This window comes from Hoplias malabaricus, chromosome 7, assembly GCF_029633855.1.
Source record: "Hoplias malabaricus isolate fHopMal1 chromosome 7, fHopMal1.hap1, whole genome shotgun sequence".
Lineage (NCBI taxonomy): Eukaryota > Metazoa > Chordata > Actinopteri > Characiformes > Erythrinidae > Hoplias > Hoplias malabaricus.
The window spans coordinates 46,766,203-46,785,207 of NC_089806.1; the positions used below are offsets into that span (position 1 = coordinate 46,766,203).

The window sequence follows — 19,005 nt, forward strand, 5'->3', positions numbered from 1 at the left end:
CTGATACATTTCAGGGGGGGAGCAGTGGGAGCGGAAAACCAACCAGGGACCAGAGAGTGACTGGGCTGCCCACATTAATCTGATACATGCAGCCCACCTGGGCCCCACCTAGAGCTCAGGCCTGAACCCAGAACCCTGAACCCAGCTGGACCATGTTTTACACATGCGGACCCCACCAAGTTGTGCAGTGAATCCTTTTTTCATTCTAGAGAACTTAGAAAAACACTGCCCAGCTGTATTTCTCACAGAGAAATACCGATTAGACTTCTTCCTTATATGGGCATGACGGAGATTGGGTGTGAAATGAACAAACTGCAGCAGACCACACGTCAAATAGAGTCGGGAAACGGGTGCGTAGTAAATGAATAGTCGCCTCCCTGAAATACGTGCGGAGACGTGCGACTCGGATGCATCACGTGACTCCCGCTGCCTGAATACAGGTATGAAATAAAAGTCCACAATAAACAACATCAGCTATTAGAGGGGCGGGGCTTGTCCTGAAAACTGGTGTGAAGGGAAAATGATTACAGTGCTGTCCGTGTAAGAGGGCGGGGCCTGTCTGAAAACGGGTGTGGAATAAATTAATTATCGCCTCCCTGAAATACGTGCAGAGACGAGCGAGTCTGGCGCGTCACAAACTCCCGACGCCTGAATACAGGTGTGAATTAAAATAAAAATACGGAAGTGTAAAAGGGCGGGGCTTGCCGTGAAAACAAATGTAAAACTGAATGGAGCAAAGAAAATGAACTTTGACATGGAAACGTGTGTGAAATAAAACAACATTCTCCTCCCTGAAATATGTTCAGAAACAAGCGAGTCTGGAGCTACGAGACTCCCGCTGCCTGAAAACGGGTGTGAAGTAAAATTCCACGCATAGAGGGCGGGGCTTGGCCTGAAAATGGGTATAAAGCACTACAAGGAAAACGAACGTTTATCCGCCAAGGAGGGCGTGGCTCGACCTGAAAACAGGTGTGAAATAAAACAACAATCGCCTCCCTGAAATACGTGCAGACACACGCGAGTCTGGCGTGTCACGTGACTCACGCTGCGTAAAAACGGGTGTGAAGTAAAAATCCACAGCAAAAACGACGGCAGCGCGTAGAGGGCGGGGCTTGTCCTGAAAACGGGTGTGAGGTAGAACTAGCCACGCCCCGCTCTCCTTGTGAAGTACGCGCGACGTCAGGCGTCACGTGACGCTGCTGTGTGTACGCGGCGGAGCGGGATGAGAAGATGGCGGCGAGGCCGGAGGAGCGGGAGCCGGAGCGGGAGCACAGCGCAGCGAGGAGAGAGGAGCCGCGCGGCCGCGCCTCGGAGCTCACAGCACGGCTACAGCAGCTGGAGAGTGCCCTGCGGGAGCCAGGGTCCGGAGAGCGGCGCCAGGAGGAGTCGGCGCGGTACTGCGGGGCCTTCTGCTCGGTAGGGACCCCCTCCCCCTCCCCCGCGGAATAAACACTCAATAACACTGTAAACATCGCGGGTTTCTGTCTGTTTTACCCCTAAAAACACACTCCTCACCGCGGTCTGTGCGCCGGGGACAGAGTTTGGGCTCAGGACTCAGAAACCTGTCGATAAATAATCATAATAACAACAACGAAGTGCATGTCCTTAACGCACACACTGATCAATCAGCCGATCACTAATCGATTTTTAATCGGCGCACAGCGTGTAACAGGAAGGAGAGACAGTGGAGAACAAAAACAAGGGTTTGAAAGCGGAGCTGTAAAACTGGAGTCATGAGAAAAGAAACAACCAAGCCTCGGTGATGGGGCAATGTGGAAAATACAGCATCGGTATCGCGATAGTTACTCGGGGTTTATCGAGGGTTATTCACACTGTCTGCTGTATTTAACACCTCGGACACCATGGGAGGCCCCTGTGGTGTACATTCATTATTTAGTCTTGATGGCATGTGCATGTGTTGATTCTTGTTAGGGTGTACAACTGAAACTCCTCCCACTGTGACCATGACCCCGCCCTCTATGACAGACTCCTCCCCCTGCAGTCGAGACAATGCTGAACAGATAAACCTCTGGTTCGGTCTCTAGGCTCTGAGCAGGTGTAAACAGTGTCTGACTCTAATCACGCAGTGGGCTGGGGCTCTGTGATCATTAACGTCCACACACTGACACTGCCCTGGTTCTTTCATTAACGCGTGCTGTATTTAACACCTGTGGATTATTCTCATAAACACATTTAGCTCAGTTTTCGTTCAGTAACAGGTTGTAGCTCAGGGTTCCCAGGCACTGGAAAGCATAAATAAAAAGGAGGTTAACCACAAAAGCAAAGTGCAGCGTGCTGTGAAACGTGTCTGTGAAGATACACGGTCAGTGTCTCAAAGCATGTGCCTCACACTTTTATCCCTTACCTCACAGCTCTGTGATTTACACAATGATGTAATGCTTATTTACACTTAATTAAACGTCCTCCATCCAATGTGTTCTGTGGACCCCCACAGAGCAGGTGTGATGTGGTGGTGGGTCATTCTCAGCGCTGCAGTGACACTGACGTGGTGGTGGTGTGTTAGTGTGTGTTGTGCTGGTGTAGAGTGGATCAGACACAGCAGTGCTGCTGAGAGGAGGTCTGATGGATTGGTGAAATTGTTGATTCTGATGGAAATGTGTGTGTGTGTTTTTCAGACCCTTGTGGAGTATGTAGAACAGGGGAGGAATGATGGAGACCCTTGGCCAGTTCTGGAGGGCTACGCTGTTTCTCTCCTGAGTTTTGCGAGAGCCTCAGCGCTGCTTTCTCCACAAAGCGAGAGCGTCCCTGTTCTGCTGGAGAAACTCTCTCTGTGAGTACTGTGCTTAAATGTTTTATTTTCTGGGTCGATATTGTGAATTAATCCTGATTATTTAATATTAGCCCTTTTCACATATCGTCGCTGTTCAAAGAAAAACCTGTGTCTCCGTGTTTGTGCATGTTTAGTTTACTACATCAGCAGCTGTCCTGTGAATGGCACGATGAATGGACCAATAGAAACGCTCCAGAATTAGTCTGAATACTATCTTTTTTCTGTCTCCTGTAAAGATACTATTTTGGAAATCTCAATCCTGTTTGTACTAGCTAGGATACACATTGTCTGGTAACACTGCTACTGCAGCACTTCTGTGATGTCCCTCTGGATAAGAGCATCTGCTAAATGCTGTAAATGTAAATATGTTTTTCTTCTGACAGCGATGACACAAACTCCACAAAATGAGTGGAGAATCATGTCTGGAGATTTTCTGGAGTTGTCTTTTCATACACTTAGTTCACAGCTGGAGGTGTTCCATGTCAGACATTTCCCGCATGGTTGAGTCAGGGGGTGGAGCCAGTGTTGCACTAGGTTCAGGCAGGGGGTGGAGCCAGTGTTGCACTAGGTTCAGGCAGGGGGTGGAGCCAGTGTTGCACTAGGTTCAGGCAGGGGTCGGAGATCGTGCACTAGATACAGCGTGATTCTCCGGAACATTCCCGGCTCTGTTCACACTGGGGTCACTCTGACATTCCCCAGACTGTGCGCCGGGGGCAGGATAAAGTCCAGGACGATGTTACAGACATTAGTGTTCACACACACACAGCTGCTCCGGGTAAAACCTGGAACAGTTCTGGGTTACTGAGCATGTGTGAAAGGGGTCATAAATTCCTCTCCATGTCTTTAATGTTGCTTATCTTTATCACCTTATCTCTAACTGTCATTGTGTTGTTTTGCAGGAGTTGTGTGGAGCTGCTGCTTTCTGTACCTACCACTTTCCCAGATTCATTATGGAAGCAGTTTCGATCCGCTGTGGAGGTACAGCACAGACATCCTTCAAGTGATTTGTCCTTTATTTTCCTAGCTGTCATCTAGGCAAAAGTAATATGAGGATATGAGGTCAGTGTGGATGAGACTGATTACATGTTGTAGGGTGTTTGATTAATGTTTTTGGCGAACAGCTTTTTTGAAAAACTAGTGTTTTAAATTAGAAAACACTCAGATACCCAGCTCGTTTTGTTCGTAGCTTAAAAACCCATCATCACACTGTGAACTAAACTGTGGCGGTTAAAGGAAATATAATCTCTTTCACTGAGAGGAGCCTCACACTCCCCCAGTGAGCCTCAGAAACACTGCTGAACCCCCGCGTCGTTCTGGAGACGGGGGCGGGGTTAGTGTGGCGTTTAGTCGCTGTGGTTACAGTGAAATGATAAATTCATCATCGCTCCGACTCAGTGAATCAGTTTCTTCTTCCTCTTCCAGCGTCCCCTCGTGATCTCAGAGTCGAGACTAAAACACGTCGGACTTGGTGTGAAGGTTCCACTGCGTTAAAAATCTCATCAGTTATTTTTTGTGCGTAAGAAAAAAAAGATCATACTCAGTGTGAATGGGCCTTTACTCTGTGGCTTTGTTTGTTTGTGTCTTAGCTTTTTATCAGTTTTGTGCGATTACATCATTATTCATTCATTCATTTAGTCATTCATTCACTGTCTGTAACCCTTGTCCAGTTCAGGGTCGCGGTGGGTCCGGAGCCGACCCGGAACCACTGGTGCCAGGCACATTGTTATTTAGGATTTTTGAAAATAAAAACTCACAATCGGGGGAATATCAATATCACACACGTTTACTTTCAAACTTCACTCCTTTATTTTTTATTAAGATGTTATTTTCTACTCTGCTTTAAGTGAGAAATATCCTCAAAACTGATGCATTGAAATAAAAAATCTCAGCCCAGACTGAACAGGAGGATCTTTAATATAAACGTAAACTGTCCTCTGTGCAGATGGCCCACGCTCTGCTGCAGGAGAACGGCGTTCCTCAGCTGAGGTTTTTGTCCACAGTCGTGCAGGAGAGAGGCTTGTGGACAAACAGCACATTGCACAGTATTCTCAACAACGAGACGCCGTCAGGCGAGAAGTGTACGTAATCTAGATGTTTATTAGTGATTACTGTGTCGTTGTTGTTTTGTAAGATTCACTACACCAACTCTAACCACGAGCACACCTCAAAAAATATGTAAAACTGTGTTGGCATTTCTCCTTTGTCTTCCTTTGTGTCCTTTTGTAATTTTGCCTCTTTGTACGTGACTTGAAAATATCCGTTTAAACCTTATCAAGAATTAATGAGAAATTTTACTTAAAGTAATATAAATTCTTATGATTTCTCTGAAGATGCACGTTCTGCTCCCGTTTTGTTGTAAATTGCACCTTAAATTTGTAAATTAGTTTGTTGTAAATTACCTTAAGTTTCAGAATCAGATTTGTAACTACATCACTGGGACAGCACTAATGTTCTCTGACTGTCTTGTGGCTGCAGTGTACGAGTTTTTAAGTCGCGAAGGACCGGATCTACTGCAGATGAGAGTGAAGTTCCTGATTAAAGAGAATTTAATGGACAAGGCAGCGCTGCTGGCTAAAGCTTGCGCCGATTTCCCTGCGTTTGATGGAAGGCGGGTCCAGTTTAAACAGATCTACCTGGTCTGTTTGTGCACGGTGGCTCCTCAGCAGACCCTGATGGACGAGGTGAGACAGTGCCACAGTGAAACACAGAATCAGAAGCTATCACCTCATTATCACTTATTTTCTAAGTGAAATACAAATGAGGACATTGGACTTTATGCAAATGAGCTATTCTCTATGCTAATGTAGATTTTTGAAAACGCGATGAGGCTTAAGAAACTTACATTTGGGGAAAATAAAATATATAAGATGTGCTGTCAGTTTTACAAAGACTATGGCTTGTTTTTCTGAACATAAAATGAATATGAAATGTGAATATAGTGTATTAAATGTGTGCAGAGGGGTTCTCTGTAATTCTGTTATATTTAGTTGTGTAAATCAACAAAAGCATATTAATTTTACACCTACTATATTACAATTTTGGAATACACCAACGTTTTAGAAAAAAGATAAGCTGCTGTGTAAAAGTTTTAGGAAAATTAATATTCATGTAAATAGTGTACAATGGTGTTAAGAGTTGTCCCCATGTCCTGCAGCTGTCCACTGTGGACTGTCAGGACGCTCTGGAGATGATCTGTAACCTGGAGGCGGACGGAGACGAGAAAGGAGCTTTCACGCTGTGTTCGGGTTTCCTCAGTCGACAGCTTCTCCAGGAGGACTCTTACTGTGCCTGGTCAGTGCTGGGGGGGCTATCTTCTGTTAAAATCAAGAGGAACACACTAAGGTTCACAATAACAATAATTATAATGATAAATTCCTTTTAAAATGCTTTCTCTTAAACCCAAAAACAACCAAAGCAATCAGAGCTTTACACAGTAAAAAAGTATGGATTATAATGTACTACAATAAACGTTTATAAGAATTATACAGAATATCAAATGTTAAAATAAGAAAGTGTTCTCCCTGTGTCTGCGTGGGTTTTCTCAGGGTGACTGTCTGTGAGGAGTGTGGTGTGTTCTCCTTGTGTCTGCATTGGTTTCCTCTGGGTGACTGTCTGTGTGGAGTGTGGTGTGTTCTCTCTGTGTCTGCGTGGGTTTTCTCCGGGTGACTGTCTGTGAGGAGTGTGGTGTGTTCTCTCTGTCTGTGTGGGTTTTCTCCGGGTGACTGTCTGTGAGGAGTGTGGTGTGTTCTCCGTGTCTGCGTGGGTTTCCTCCGGGTGACAGTCTGTGAGGAGTGTGGTGTGTTGTTCCCATGTCTGGGTGGGTTTCCTACGGGTTACTGTCTGTGAGGAGTGTGGTGTGTTCTCTCTGTGTCTGCGTGGGTTTCTTCCGGGTGCTCTGGTTTCCTCCCACGCTCCAAAAACACGTTGGTAGGTGGATTGGAGACTCAAAAGTGTCCGTAGGTGTAAGTGTGTCACCCTGTGAAGGATTGGTGCCCCCTCCAGGGTGTGTTCCCTCCTTGTTCCCAGTGATTCCGGGTAAGCAGTTAGAGAAAATGAATGAATGAATGAATATAAGAAAGCTATAATAAGACATTTTAGATAAATTATTAAATTGTAGTAAAGAATATATATGGAGATAAGTGTTTTGCCATAATTCACTGCACCTCTTGGCCCATTAAACGTTGATATAACTCCACAATAATTTCATAGTTGTAAAATAGTTCAGGAAAGCTAATTTGAATATCTAAGGTCTCATTCACAACGCTGCTGCACTTTCAGGACTGTTGGAATATATTTCATTAAAATATTGCGTCAACTTCTAGAGTTCAAACATTGCCTTTGAGCTTGAACAGATGTGACGTGGTGATGTCCAGCAGGTGTTGATCAGTCTCATGATTTACATATTTTTATGTTCTCTCTTTTCTCTCTCTCTCTCTCTCTCTCTCTCTCTCTCTCTCTCTCTCTCTCTCTCAGGGAGTTAACACTTTTCTGGAGCAAGCTCCTGAAGCGCTTAGAGCATTCAGAAGAAGGGTTTCTGGAGAGATGCCGGCAAATGTCTCGCCTGGCGAAAACTGTGTTCCACCTTCTGTTCTTTATAAAAGTGATCCAGTCAGAGGTAAGGGTTTCCTACCAACATGAATTTTATCTTTCTGTTTAGGGCACATGTTTTGGGATAGACAGTGATTGATTGATAATAGGTCTCCTCTGTCAAGCCTGTAAACCTCAGAGTTGTATAAAATCTGAGTTGCTTTCTTCTCTAATTTGCAGTTGGACAAGACTGGGCTGCCTAGCTGCATAGAGATGTGTATTCGTGCCCTCCAAATGGAGTCATGTGAGGGAGCGAACAAGGCCACCATTTGCAAAACCATCTCCTGTCTTCTGCCTGCTGATCTGGAGGTGAAACGAGCTTGCCAGCTGACAGAGTTTCTTCTGGAACCCACAGTTGACTCATACTACGCCGTGGAGACACTTTACAATGAGCCAGATCAGAAGATTGAGGCGGAGAACCTTCCTATACCCAACTCTCTTCGTTGTGAACTACTTCTTGTTTTTAAAACCCAATGGCCGTTTGATCCTGAGTTCTGGGACTGGAAAACTCTTAAGCGCCATTGCTTGGGTCTCATGGGTGAGGAGGCATCTATCGTTTCCTCTATTGATGAGCTAAATGATGAACATCCTGAAGATCCAGACAGTTTGGGCTTACCTCAGGAGTTCAAGGATGTTTCAGAATACTTTCTGGATGCTACTAATGAACTAAAGGAAATAGAAGACCAGAAACAGAAAAACAGAGAAATCAAAAAGTTGCGAGAGAAAGGTTTTGTGTCCGCTAGGTTCAGGAACTGGCAAGCATACATGCAGTACTGTGTTTTGTGTGACAAGGAATTTCTTGGTCACAGAATAGTGCGTCATGCTCAGACTCATTTCAAAGATGGAAATTACAGCTGTCCAATATGTCTTGAGACTTTTGAAACCAGAGAGACTCTGGATCCACATGTGGCAACACATGTAAAATCGTCTTGTAAAGAGCGCCTGGCTGCAATGAAAACCAGTAAGAAACTGGCAAATGAAAAAGCAGCAACCCCTGCTTGCACTACGCTGAAGGCCAAAAGTGCAGAAAATCAGGCACGAAAGACCAAGGCAAAAAACCGTTACAATGGAGAATTTGACAGCGTTCACAATGGAGATACAGTAGAGAATGGGGTGGCTGGCATCAAACCAGAAGGACGAGAGGGAAACGTTTGCCCCGTTCCACACTGCAGGAAGGGCTTCAAATACTTCCGCAATCTTATTGCCCATGTGAAGGATCATGGGGAAGTTGAAGAGGCAAAGCGATTCCTTGAAATGCAGAGCACAAAGATAGTTTGCCAGTATTGCCGCCGTCACTTTGTAAACGTCAACCACCTCAATGACCATCTTCAGGTCCATTGTGGAACTAAGCCTTATATTTGCATCCAATTGAATTGCAAGGCTAGCTTTGACTCCAACGCAGAGCTCCTTATTCACAGGAAAGACCATCCAGTCTTTAAGGCAAAGTGCATGTTTCCTGGCTGTGGGAAGATTTTCAGTGAGGCTTTCAAACTATATGACCACGAGGCGCAACATTATAAAACATTCACTTGCAAAGTGCCGGGCTGTGGTAAAGTTTTCCATGCTCAGTCTCAGTTAGACTTGCATGAGGAGGGCCATAATAAGAAAGAAGAGGCACAGAACACAGAGGGCCAAGGTGTGCCTAAAGCAGAGCCTCTTCCAGATGATTCCAGTGATGCAGCCAAGGAGGGTGTTGAGCAAGACACACTTGCAGAGCAACCATTACACTCCAGCGGCTCCCTGAGCCCTTTGAGTCACCCAATAAACTTGGTGAAAGTCAAGCACTCTGTTGAGAACATGCTCAGTTCTGTTGATCCAGGATCCACACAGTCATTTGACCCTGGAACGCAAAAAACAGAACCTCCAGATCCAAACCCTATTCAACCTCAGATCCCACAAATAGATAACCAGCTCATCCATCCTACAGTCAACCCCATGCCTCCCTTAAATGAACCCAGATCAGAGGACTCCCTCCTGGATGCACTGATGAGTGACCCAATGCTTGCTGCCCCCTGCCCAGATCCCCCAGCATCCTCTTACCAAAATGTCATAGAGGATTATCCACCTGCCCCCTCCAGAGATGATCTGCAAGGACAAATGCAGACTGCTGTTCCTCAAACCCAAAACCTGCCTCTGTACAACAATGGGAATGCAGAATATCAGCACTACAGTCCTAATCCTGTAGGCCAGATTCAAGCACAGTATCAAGCCCCCTATGGAAACAACATGCCATCATTACCACAGTCAACCTGTAACAGTAACATGGCAATGCCAGTGTCTCAGAGGCTTCCTCCGCAAGTGACTCCCTTTCCCACCAACATGCAGGTCTCTGACAGTAGGCCAACTCAGCCTCTGCCCTCTAACAGCCTTGGACCAGCAACGGAAGAGAAAGAGAAATTCAAATGTGCTTATGAAAATTGTTCTCGGGAATATTGCTCCCATCGAAGTCTAACCAAGCACATGAAAGCTACTCACCCTGAGTTTTATACCCAGTGGAAACTCGCGAGAAAGAACAGCAGGATGCATCAGTCAGCAAGTGCACCCATGTCCATGAATGGGAAGCCTAATTCAGCTGCACCCTTACCAAACCAGCTGGGTCAAAGGATTCCCCCTCCTGCAACACAAATGCAAAGCCCTGGTGGACGACCCACATACCCAGCAAGCTGCCCGAGCTCCAGTTATCCCACAGCCACTTCCCATTTACCGGCTCAGACTGGCCAGCCTTTCCCCAATCAAATGGAGAGCATATTAGACCCCATTGTGCTCTCACAGTTGGGAAACAATTCTGATAAGTCCCAAATAGCACTCGAACCTTCCTGGAATTCTGTGCCAGTCAACAAGTCACTTCAGCAACGGACCTGCCATTCACAAGCCATGACTTCAAACATGGATGTCCTTTCAGGAAATCACTACTCTACCCCAGTGAATGCAGTTCCACAAAGTCAAAGGACAGATGCCCAGCCACATGGAATGGTCTATCCTTTGCAGCCACAGAGTAATCTCTCATGTAACTTCATTCCCTCTCAAACAGATGCTCCTCAGAATTTGAAAAATCCACCTCTAACAGGTCACTCCATCAATTCGTCCACACCTTCATACACTCAGCAACCCAAGAGCAATCCAGTATCTTTTCCGAAACCTACAGAGTGTTCTGTGAAAATGGAAAGGAATCCAAAATTCAATTTACCACCTCCAGACAGTTCTCAACATAACACCTCTTCAACTGTAGAGAACTCTAAAGTTCTTCCAGATGAAGGTGGCAGCGATGCAAATGGTGGTGATGTTAAAAAAGTGAAAAGAAGCAGGAGAACAAAGTGGCCAGCCATCATCAGAGATGGGAAGTTCATTTGCTGTAGGTGCTTTAGAGAGTTCCAGAGTCCTAAATCTCTTGGAGGACATTTGTCTAAGCGTGCTCACTGCAAGGGTTTTGACGAAGCAGACCTGAGTGCAGACCTGCCCACGTCTTTCCTCGATCTTCTAAACTCTCCTGTGGGCACACCTCAACCCACTTCTTCTCTACATATGAATGCCAACCAGCCTTTTCATATAGTAAATAAAGGTCCCCTTGACCCAAAACTGTACCCCAATGTCACTTTCCTACATGGCAAGGATTCGTCACGTGCTAGCAACAGTAAGCAAAGTACAGAGGTCATCAAACAAAACTCAGCAAGTCTGTGTGAGACCAGTGGGTTAGGACAGCAGAGTTTCAACAATGCACCAGCCTCTTACCCTCAAGATGGACAGAGCAGTGTGATACAGCACACAGGGAACATCAAGGAAAATCTCAATCAGCATCAAATGGGTTATACCCAGCCCTGCAATCCATCGTATATGGACAATGATCTCCCAGATCCACTTCTGTCTCGTTTGCTAGGTGAAGACAACCCATCTCCCTCCTTTAACAGAGTTCCCACTGATCACATTGATAAGATTCTTCACAATGAAACACTAAACAAGATGAAGGAAATCAAAGAGAAAACTACCATTGTAAATGCCAGTGGATTATCAAATGATGGGCTTTTGGCTGCCATGGCTAGTCTTGCTCAAAATCTGGTTTCTGAAAAAAGTGTTAAGGAAAAACTTCGTGAGCAGATATTAGCTGGAGACTACCACAGAAAAAGCAGCACAAGTCAAGGTGTTGACAATGTAAATTTGCAGAACCCTGTTCCATCAAGTCCTGCGGCATGTGGTCCTCCACAGTCGACTCATGTAATCCAGAGGATTCCTCCAATTGATCTGCATCATTTTGGAAATGCTGCTAATCTACACTCAGAGAGTTTGGTCATTGCTGGTATTGCTAATGCAACACCTAAAGATGGCTCAACACAAATTTCTTCAGCTTCTGTTCCTACCATCAGCGACATCAACAAAGAAACCACTAATTCACCCATTCATCAGGATGATGAAATGACTCAAATCCAGAAAGCGCTTGAAAGACTAGATCTGGACAAGGAAGTGAGTGAACAAAAACAGGTTACTCCAGAACTTCCAAAGAATCCTGATTTAGCTAAAACCTCAGATGGTGCAAACTCCACTGGCGAAGTGCTTGGATTTACCTGCAGCAGTAATAGTTGTGGATACAGAGCTATGACAAGGGACGCCCTGTTCAAACATCTAATCAAGCTGCACAACTACACAGAGGAAATGCTCAATCAGTACAGAAAAGACCAAGTGAAACTGGCACCTTTTACTTGTCAAGTGTGTTTTAAGAACTTCACCCGAAACTCAAACCTAAAAGTCCATTATCAGTCTGTTCACAGTTATACACAGGAGCAGATTGCGCAGTTGAGAATGAAGGCTCAATACCCCCGAAGATCTGTGGACAATGATGGGAGTCCTTGTCCTACTCCGAACAATACTGACTTGCGAAACCGAAATGACAGTCCAAAGACGATACAAAAGGCAGTTTCTGAAGGTGGTCAGCCTCTGCACATTCATGGTGCTGGTCTGAAAGGTCTTGTGCCTGTTGATGGAAGAATTAAATCGGAAGGCAGTGTTCGGCCCTCTGTACAGCAGCCTCGTGTTGGAATTTTGGATGCTAGTCTCCCAGGGTCTATGCAGACGGCACTCCCAACACCTTCCCAAAGTCAAGCAGTCACTCATCCGTCTGTGATTAAGTCTGGCCCTTCAATGATAACCTCCTTAAACATGGAGCAACAATTAAATGTCCAGTATACACCAAGACCTTCTGTTCCAAGTCAGAGCATGCCTGGAATGCCACCTGGAGGTTCATTACCTCCACGAGTGCCTCTTAATCCCACAGCCCAGAATCCAGCTGTGAGTGGATTGACAGGTCTTACCTTAGACAAGAAACCTAAACTTGGTAGACCTAAACTGGCAAAGCCAAGTACTCCTGTGCCCAAAAAGCCTAAAGAAAAGAAAACAGACATTGATGATGTTTTCAGCCCCTACAGGCCGTATCGCTGCGTCCACCAGGGCTGCGTCGCTGCCTTCACGATCCAGCAAAATTTAATTCTTCATTACAAAGCTGTACACCAGTCTGAACTTCCTAAATTTGAAGCAAACAGTGATGAGGAACAGAAGGAAGAAGAAGAGGAAAATCAAGATGATGAAGAACAAGACATACATGATGTTGAAGTCACTGAAGTGAGCGAGTTTCGATGTCAAGTCAAGGACTGCTCTCGGATATTTCTGGTGGCGACCGACCTGCTGCAGCATTATCTTCAACTCCACAAGCTTGGCATTGACAAAGCAGGTGCCATGATGTCCACCATGAAGTTGGGCAGGTTCCAATGTGACCAACCAAACTGTACCACTACTTTCACAGCAATTTGGAAGTATGTCAACCACGTTGAAAAAGAGCATAAAGATGTAAAGAGGTCCAAGCAAGAACCTGTAGAGGGAGTGTTCCAGTGTGAAGTCGAGGGATGCGACTGCACTTACTCGACTCGGTCAAATCTACTACGGCATACCATGAAAAAACACCAGGAACTTTATAAACTTCAACTCATGACGTCTAAGGGTGTCCGACTTGGTCGTCCTCGGAAGCATCCCTATCCTTTCCTTGAGAAGGAAAATAGAGAAGTCAATAAGAAACCTGAGAAGAAGGTGGATGAGAAGAAGGTGGATGGAAAAAAGTTAGATGAGAAAAAAATGGATGAGAAAAAGGTGGAAGAGAAAAGGGTGAGTGAGAAGAAGCTGGGTGAGAAGAAAAAAAGGGCAGAAAGAAACAACCACTGGACAAAATACGGAAAGCCTATTTTAAAAACCAAGGAGGAAGCCTCAGCCATTTGCACCAAGAGATTTCCGCTTCAGTACCCTTGCATGATCAAGGGCTGTGAGACAGTTGCTAGCTCTGAACGAAACATCATTAAGCATTATGTCCAGCACGGCCTGCCGAAACAGTATTTGGAGGAGCAGAGGAGCAACTACATACATTGCAAGAAGCTGCCGCGCTCAAAGTACAAGAGGATCACCTCGCGGAGCGACGACACCGATAAGTCAGAAGACAGCTCTGTCGAAATTTCAGAGAATGAGGAGGCTGTGGACACTGCGCAAAGTGAGTCTGAATTTTCAAAGCCTGCATCTGAGAAAGAGAGCACCGAAGATGCCAAACCATCCACGGACACGAGCTCTGATGTTTCGGTGGTGGTCAAACGGAAGAGAGGTCGCCCACGTAAGACCTTGAACAGAAGCAAACCCTTCGCCCACAAAAGGGTGACGAGGTTAAGAACATCGCACAGTTTCCCTGTCAACTACGCCGATATCAACTCAGACTCCACTTCATCAAGTGTTGCACTACCTCCAGAGGATTCCTCCGAGCAGAAGTCAGCAAATTTGAGCACTTTCAAGCCCATGGGCTTTGAGGTGTCCTTCCTTCAGTTTCTGGAGCAGTCCAGCCAACCGGTGGAAAAAAGGAAAGCATCAGTGACATTGGACACTGGTCCATGCAAGAAACTAGCCACCGTAAAACTAAAGACAGCCTCTGTGGTGTGCAGTAGGTCTGACATCCTGAAACTTGTCGAGTTTAAGAACCCTCAGAAGCTAACGTCTCTTGGTAATGTGACGTTTGAGGTGCACCGCAGCTTTTCAAATGTGTTTGAACTCTTGCTGAAACAGCTACATGAAATGCGCCCTGCTGTGGTGATTCAGAAAGACGGATTATCTGTCAGTCTTTAATGAAGATGGATAGAACTTCAGACACCATCCAGAAACTTATTCTGGATTAAGACCGGCACGGTCTGTGTGTTCAGATCTGATTGAGTAGGGCCTGGAATGGTTTTTGACTGTGGAACAGGACATGCCCTGGACATAAAGAAGACTGCTACTTGCTCGGTGTAACTGTGTATTAAAATAATTTTATAGTTAAAAACTACAACTGCAGATTATTATATACCTCTGAAGCATGTCCTTACAAAGCTATTTGACACAGTTTGTTGCCTTTGGAAATGAATTGAACTTTCACTTTGGAGTACTCCCCAGGATGTTAGCCTCTCTTCCGGTCGGATTAAACTCTGTAGTGCAGTGTGTAGATGATAACTGTTTTGGTCTCGTTTATCTTGCATTGTAAATTTGAACATTTGTCTATAATGTAGTGTCTGTGTGCACATAACGGTTCTTGGATGATTACTGCCACCAGCAGTCTGTACCTTAACTGAGACCAATTTATTACAGCTTGCATTTTGTACCTCTGTGTTTGGTCCTCATTCCCCTTTTACACAAGGCACATTTAACCGTTTGTAGACACTAGTGAGGTCACACATTTCTACCCACAGATTTTATGAATCCTCATGGTTCTGATGAGGGAGAAGCATATTTTACTCACATTAGGTTTTGTTTGGTTGATCGGGTTTGTTAGGGGGAAAAGGGAGCTGGAAAAAGAAGTCAAATGATTTGAGGATTTTATTTTTTCTCTTAAATTACTTCTCAAGATAATTTGACAATATGCAATATATTATATGCAATAATATGCTCAGGTGATTTCCAAGACTATAACAGGTAAAACTTAAGTGCATTATTCACTCTGGCCTGTAGATGGCACCAATACGTAGATAAGGAAATATTGTTCATGCATTCCAACCTCTCGTTTTGAAATGGCATCGAAGTAGAAACAGGTTTCACATGGAGCTCGGATTGTAATATAATGATCAGGGGCGGAGCTAGGGATGGCCAATTGTGATCAAGGCAACGATAAATTAATCTTCTGCCACCTCCCTGGCCCCCCACCACCGCTTTGCCGGCAACTTTATTGCGGAACTGTTTCTGTTGGGACAATTGCACAGTGCACCTCAAACAAGTAGTTCTCAGAAGAAACAAATGATGGCGCTGTACTCCATTCCTGTGCCAGTAAAAGACCAAGAAGTAGTAGTGATCAAGAAACACTACTAGATACTCAGCAACTTCACACAGAAAAACATAAGGTATCATTTTCTGTCCCACCCCTGTGTGTGTAATGGTCTCAGTCTGGCCTTTTGTGTGTGTGTGTGTGTGTACCGCTGTCTGGCTCCACCACTGCTGACGACATCAGTTGGAGAGCACTTTGAGTATTTATTTGAGGCAGAGTTTAAAAGTGTTTTAAAGCAGTGAATTTCTATTAGAATTTCACAAATCACTGAATCGACTTCCAGCCAGTGCCTTGAACAACAGACTGTGTTTAATATTGAATAGCATACTGGAGCCATCGACCAGCCTGGGAGGGTAGTGCACGTGGGTTTTCCTTGTTAGAAATCAGTATATTTTTGTCTAATTAAATAGAGATAATTATGCAGATATTAAGTGCACTGACCTTAATAATAAATATAAACAAATATAAATAAGTAACATGAGAAGAATTCAAAGTGCAGTACAGAAACATTACCAATAATTACACAGCGCTGATTACTGCACTGACTCTGGAAACTGACTCCGTTCCTCAGGTGGGTTCTTTCTCCATTTGCAGTGACTCTGTCTTCACTGTCCCTTTACCCAGAGACTCAGACTTTAGTCCCGGGTTCAGGACGACAGACGGACGGTGACATCGACATGTGCCTGTGTGCTCCACCGGAACATATCTAATAATAAACAAAAATGACAGGTTTCAGTTAATATGTCTCTGTTTTGAGGGAAATAATTTGCAATAAAATTTACAATAAATTTACTGTTATCAAGCTCAATATAAAAATCTTGCAGTGAAAGCAGAAACATAATTATTTTCTCTAAAAACTAACTAATGTTTAAATCCTAATAAATAATGCTACATGCTAACACTGCCCTGACCTCCTGGGCCTTTGTTTATTAAATTAATCTGGATTCAAAATCTGTGTGCACAAAAAAATCCAGGAAAACTTCAGATGAATAAATCCTACTGTACACGGGTTCCTCATCATAAATCACAATCTTATAAATGTGCTCAGGTGAACGAACCTCATGTTCCACCTCCGCACCTCCCACACTCGCCCATAAATGTTCCATTCAAATCACCTCATGAATATTAAATGCGGGTCGTCCCAATCAGGGTTGAGTGGGGTACTGGTGACAACAGAGGGATGAAAGACAAGAACGAGACCGAGTTCTAGTTTCTGAGGTCGAGGCGAGGCAAAATGTGTTGTTGTTGAGTGGCAACATGTAGCTGAAGGAGTAAATAGTATCTATGTTTTCTTTGTTTATACCCAAACAAATCAACAAAAATATAAAACAAAATAATGCTAAAGTGTGAATGGCTTTCATGAGTGGACTATAATGGAACTGAATTTGGTGTGTACTGGTAGGCGTAAGGATGGTGCGTGCCCTTAGTTCTTTGTTTAACCACAGGATGTCGCCAATTCCTGCTTTCCAAATTGTTCTGTATGCATGGGTCAAACAAAATTACCCCCCACTTTCTTGCCAAGTATTTCTTTCTAAAGCCCAGCTCCTTATCAATAATGCTACATGCTACAAGCTAACGCAGCTCTGAATTATCAGCTGATTAATGCTACATGCTACAAGCTAACACAGCTCTGAATTATCAGCTGATTAATGCTACATGCTACAAGCTAACACAGCTCTGAATTATCAGCTGTTTAATGCTACATGCTACAAGCTAACACAGCTCTGAATTATCAGCTGATTAATGATACATGCTACAAGCTAACACAGCTCTGAATTATCAGCTGATTAATGCTAAATGCTACAAGCTAACACAGCTCTGAATTATCAGCTGATTAATGCTACATGCTACAAGCTAACACAGCTCTGAATTACCAGCTCATTAATGTTACAAGTTAACGCAGCTCCGAATTACCTGCTCATTAATGCTATATGCTAAACGCTAACAGCTTTGTATAAATAATGCTACATGTTATATGCTTTGGATGCTCTTAATTAGACATTAACAGTTGTCACAGAGTAAAGCCCGGAGCTCTTTGAATGTACATAACGTCCCCTACAGGATACCACCCAGGACCCAGAGGCTGACGACCTCTTGCTGAAGCACTTCCAGAATTGTTTGGACGTGATGTACAACGTCTCTGTGATGTTGAGGGCGATGCAGAGGACAGAGGTGGAGCCCATGATGATGAGGAAGACCTTCTTCTCTGTGGCTTTGGACACGTAGCAGTCCACGGTGTTGGGACAGGGGTCCTCCACACACCGCAGGACCCTCGGCACCCCGAACCCGCCCCACAGGCAGTAGAAGGCCAGCAGGGTGCCCGCCTCGAAGCCCGTCTTCAGGGCCAGACTCAGCAGGTAGGTGCAGAGCAGCCCCCCGTCGATCCGGCCCTTGTCCTCGTACAGTTTCCGGCCGTGTTTACTCTCACGGTGCTCGCGGTACGCCACATGCAGCGCACCAACAGGGAAGGAGTGGAAACCAGGATCAGCTGCAGAGCCCACAGACGCACCTGAGAGCACCAGAGACACATAGGGACCAAGGACTGTATTAGAGAGGCTGAGAGTGTGTGTGTGTGGGGGGGGGTGTGTATACAAGTGTGTGTGTACAGGTGTATGTGTGTACAGTTGAGTGTTAGTACAGGTGCAGGTGTGTGTGTGTGTGTACAGGTGCAGGTGTGTGTGTAGAGTTGTGTGTGTGTAGAGTTGTGTGTGTGTATGTGTGTGTAGGTGTGGGTGTGGGTGTTTGTATGTACAGTTGTGTGTGTGTGTGTGTGTGTACAGGTGCAGGTGTGTGTGTAGAGTTGTGTGTGTGTCTGTGTGTACAGTTGTGTGTGTTTGTCTGTGTGTACAGGTGTGTGTGTGTGTGTGTGTGTGTGTGTATGTACAGGTGTGTTACCTGGGAGATAGGGAAGTAGTGGTCGAAGCAGGCGTTCCTGCAGCCCGGCTGCTGAGTGTTACACACAAAGTCACTGAGCTCGTCCTTCCACACCTGCTCCGCCGCCGCCACGACACCAGGATCCTCAGAACAAAACAGAACCGACAGCCAGACCCGGCCCACCACCGTGGAGTACTGGTTCACTCCACTGAGAACACTCTCCAGAAACCCCCAGTTCATCTCTGTCTCTCACACACACACACACACACTGCTGGACTCAGCTGGAGACTTCGTTTAGTGAACAGCTGTAAATCAACATCACTGTTCAACGACGAACAAACAAAAGAGCAAACAGACGGCGGCGTGTGCTGAACCTTCTCCTGTGGAAAACCGCTGTGTTCCTCAGAGCGCAGTGTATGTTACATGTGTGTGTGTAAGTGACACTCAA

The 19,005-nt window shown here is 45.1% G+C and overlaps 2 protein-coding genes across 3 annotated transcripts; one reads left to right on the top strand and one right to left on the bottom strand.

Moving 5' to 3' along the window:
- Positions 1-1,219: 1,219 nt before the first annotated feature.
- Positions 1,220-15,013, top strand: znf292b (zinc finger protein 292b). Of its 2 annotated transcripts, XM_066676101.1 has the most exons (8): positions 1,220-1,416; positions 2,637-2,791; positions 3,691-3,769; positions 4,734-4,869; positions 5,267-5,472; positions 5,946-6,082; positions 7,265-7,406; positions 7,559-15,013. In XM_066676101.1, the coding sequence occupies exons 1-8, from the start codon at positions 1,231-1,233 to the stop codon at positions 14,516-14,518; spliced, it is 8,001 nt and encodes a 2,666-aa protein (XP_066532198.1). In that variant the 5' UTR covers positions 1,220-1,230; the 3' UTR covers positions 14,519-15,013. The 2 variants fall into 2 exon arrangements, with proteins under 2 accessions (XP_066532198.1, XP_066532199.1); XM_066676102.1 differs by lacking the exons at positions 1,220-1,416; positions 2,637-2,791 and having other exon boundaries at positions 3,757-3,850.
- A 1,060-nt stretch (positions 15,014-16,073) lies between these two features.
- On the bottom strand, positions 16,074-18,797 carry gjb7 (gap junction protein beta 7). Its single transcript, XM_066676103.1, is given in 4 exon segments — positions 16,074-16,389; positions 17,775-18,141; positions 18,144-18,192; positions 18,579-18,797. Coding segments are annotated over 4 exon segments (774 nt in total). The 3' UTR covers positions 16,074-16,250.
- Positions 18,798-19,005: the final 208 nt, after the last annotated feature.

Excerpts from the sequence above, each read along its gene's own strand:
- znf292b (XM_066676101.1), top strand. The coding sequence starts at position 1,231 with ATGGCGGCGAGGCCGGAGGAGCGGGAGCCGGAGCGGGAGCACAGCGCA. Across the intron at positions 1,417-2,636 it reads ACTGCGGGGCCTTCTGCTCG|ACCCTTGTGGAGTATGTAGA; the intron begins GTAGGGACCCCC and ends TGTGTTTTTCAG. Across the intron at positions 6,083-7,264 it reads GAGGACTCTTACTGTGCCTG|GGAGTTAACACTTTTCTGGA; the intron begins GTCAGTGCTGGG and ends TCTCTCTCTCAG.